General features: G+C 67.0%; 1 protein-coding gene across 2 annotated transcripts in view; it reads left to right on the forward strand.

Annotated features, from left to right (window-relative positions):
- Window positions 1-2,732, forward strand: part of PCBP2 (poly(rC) binding protein 2) — an 8,395-nt gene extending 5,663 nt beyond the window's left edge. Inside the window, exons 7-11 of one of the 2 annotated variants that reach the window (XM_026045077.1) lie at window positions 464-505; window positions 1,144-1,216; window positions 1,513-1,551; window positions 1,996-2,048; window positions 2,559-2,732. In XM_026045077.1, coding sequence (XP_025900862.1) covers window positions 464-505; window positions 1,144-1,216; window positions 1,513-1,551; window positions 1,996-2,048; window positions 2,559-2,732 — 381 coding nt within the window. The remainder of the gene's footprint in view (window positions 1-463; window positions 506-1,143; window positions 1,217-1,512; window positions 1,552-1,995; window positions 2,049-2,558) is intronic. The other variant, XM_026045078.1, reaches the window with a different exon arrangement.
- Window positions 2,733-3,074: the final 342 nt, after the last annotated feature.

Consider the following 3,074-nt stretch of genomic DNA (forward strand, 5'->3'; position numbering starts at 1 on the left):
CTCCGGGACGTCCCTGTCCCTGGGAACGCTGCAGGGTGTCGGCGCTTCCCGGGCGCTGTTCCCGGGGCTCCGGAGCGGAGCCCTGCGGGGGGTCGCCCGGGGGGGGCTCCACTGCAACCGTAACATCGTCACGGAGATCCCGGCCATTCCGTTTGCGATCCCGCCAGCCACGAGATCCTCTCGGCTTTTGTTTTTCCGGTGTTTTTTTGGGGGGGACGGCGCCGCGCTCTGCCTGCCCCAGCCGGAACCGGCACCGAACCGGGAGCGACTCCCGCCTGTAGAGCCCCCATGGCCCCCGCAGAGGTGCTGGGCAGCCCTATCCGTCCCCTGCCTCTCCTTGCCCCGCTTCCCTCGCCCCGGAGAACTCTCCGACCTCGGCTCCGACCTCCTGGCAATGTGAAAGCTGCCTGTCCCGGGGGCCTGTCCCGCCGTTGTTAATAGGACTCTTTTCCTCCTTTTTTAGGCCTATACCATTCAAGGACAGTATGCCATTCCACAGCCAGATGTAAGTTTTGACTCCCGACTTCTTGTTTCCAAATCCCCCCTTCTCTCCTACCCTGTACCTTTTCCCTTTCTTCATCCCAGATTTTCTCTGCGTTTCCTCCACTGGAGCCGCTCTGAGCTCCCCCCTAAAAAACTCGCCGCCCTCATGCTGCTGCTTCTGGCCTCTCCACTCCCTCCTTTCGGACGCTTCCCTCCTTTTTCCTTTTCCTTATGTTTTTTCCCTTCCCTCCCATGCCATTCCCAGCCTGGCATTTCACACGAGCTGCGGCATCCGCTCGGGGTGGGGACGTGGTGGCTTCCTGGGGACAGGGACAGCAGGGAAGGGGTGGGGGCAGCACCCGGCTGGGGCTGATTCCAGCCTGTGGGAATGGGAAGCAGTGGTGCCGGCTGTTGTTGGACGCCCCCCTTGTCCCTTGGGCTCCTGGTGGGGTGCTCGGAGCTGTCCCGGCCCCCCGGCGGAGCGGATTCGGGAAAGGGCAGATCCCGGGGACCCATCTGAGGCAGCTCCTTCCGCTTCCCTGCTCCTGTCTCCTGGCGGCTCCTGGTGCCGCGAGGGGGTCGGACACAGCCCCTTGGATCTGCTGCATCCCAGCGCTCCCGGGAAACTCCTGACCGGCTCCCTTTCTTGTGTCCCTCCAGCTGACCAAGCTGCACCAGCTGGCGATGCAACAGTCGCACTTCCCCATGTCCCATGGCAACACTGGATTCAGCGGTACGGACGCGCCGGGCCCTGCCGTGCGCTCGCGTGCCCCAAATCCCCCCCTTTCTCCCCAAAAGCCCCGGCCAGGTAACGCGCTCCGGCTCGCGCCGCCTCCGGCGCCGCTCCGCTCTCCTTCCTCCTCATCCTCATCCTCCTCGGCTCGTCCCAGGCGCTCGGAGCGCCGCGACCGGCCGGCCCCGCTCCCGCTGGAGCCGCGCCGGGGAGCGAACCCGGCTGCACATCCCTGTTTTTGGGGGCTCCACATTTTTCCAGGCGGCCCCAACTCACTGTCGCTTGTGTCTTAACAGGCATTGACTCCAGCTCTGCGGAGGTGAAAGGCTATTGGGGTAATGATGGAAACGCACAAAACCTCCCAGTTTCTCTGTTGTGCCTCGATCCCACCCGGGGTCTCGTCCTCCTTTTGCCGCCCGCCTCCCCCCCTGCTTTGGATTGCGGAGAGTGGGATTTGGAGCGGGATTCAGAGTGTGGCGCTTGCCCGGGAGCCCTCGGGCCCACCCGTGGCGTCGCCGCCGCCGTTTTGCCCCTTTTGGCCTTTTTTTGTGTGCCCCCCCCTACCACCACCCTCCCTGGCTTCGCCCTGGGGGCTCCTGGATGCGCTGGGAGCGCTCCTGGTGGGAAGCGAGCGGAGCCGGCGCCGGCGGGAGCCGGGAGGGGGCCGGGGTGGCAGTGACCCCAGGGCTCGCCCTGCCCTCCCGCTCCTCGCGGCAGCCGCGCGCCCGGAGCGGCGCCGCGTCCCGCTCAGCGCCGCCGCTTCCCGCCTCTCCTGCCAGGTTTGGACGCCTCCGCTCAAACCACTTCCCACGAACTCACCATTCCAAATGATGTGAGTACCGCACGCCCGGGAACGCCGGCCTGGGCGGGATGTGCCGAGCGGGGCCCCGCGGCCGCTCCAAGCGGCTACCGGCCCCGGCTGCCCTTCCCCAGCCGCCTGCGACGGGAAAACCCTCCCGGGGGTCTCCGCAGCGGCGTCGGGAAGTGGGATGAGGTTGTGGATGCCGGATGCAGCTATGGGCTGCGGCTGCGGGATGCCACTGCACCATGTGGAATGGGGATACAGTACGGGATGCAGCTGCGGGATGCGGGTTGCAGATGCGGTTGCGGGATGGGGATACAGCTACGGGATGTACCCGTGGGATATGGGATGTAGATGCGGGATGTAGATACAAGATGCAGCTGCAGGATGCGGCTGCGAGATGCACGGTGGGGATACGGCTGCAGGATGCAGATCCGGGATGCGGCTGCGGGACGCAGGATGGGGTTGCGGCTGCGGGATGCGGATCCGGGATCCGGGCCGCGCTCCGTGCTCGGTGTCTAACGGCGCCGCTCCCCCCAGCTCATCGGCTGCATCATCGGGCGCCAGGGCGCCAAGATCAACGAGATCCGCCAGATGTCGGGCGCGCAGATCAAGATCGCCAACCCCGTGGAGGGCTCCACCGACCGCCAGGTCACCATCACCGGCTCCGCCGCCAGCATCAGCCTGGCCCAGTATCTAATCAACGTCAGGTAGGCGCCCGCAGCCGCACGCCGGGATTCGTCCCGGTTTTCCCGGGTTTTTGGCACCTTCCCTCTCCCCTCCCTCCCTCCGTCCCTCCCGTGCGAGTGTGTCCCGGTGTGCGTTAGTGGAAGCCTGGAGGACTGGGGGGCCGCTGCCGGCTCTGCGAGCGCGGGACGTTCCAGGCGCGCGGAGCAGCTTCCCGGGCCTTTCCCGGCGGCTCCCGCTGCAAACAGCCGGATCGGGAGCCGCTCCAGGCGCCTTGCACGGGGCCGGGGGGTGGAGCAGCCTCGGAGCACAGGGACCCGCCGCTTCCCCGCCGATCCCGCCGGGAGCACCGCCACGCTCCCATCCCTC

This window comes from Nothoprocta perdicaria, unplaced genomic scaffold (genome assembly GCF_003342845.1).
Source record: "Nothoprocta perdicaria isolate Ctin4 unplaced genomic scaffold, notPer1 scaffold_398, whole genome shotgun sequence".
Lineage (NCBI taxonomy): Eukaryota > Metazoa > Chordata > Aves > Tinamiformes > Tinamidae > Nothoprocta > Nothoprocta perdicaria.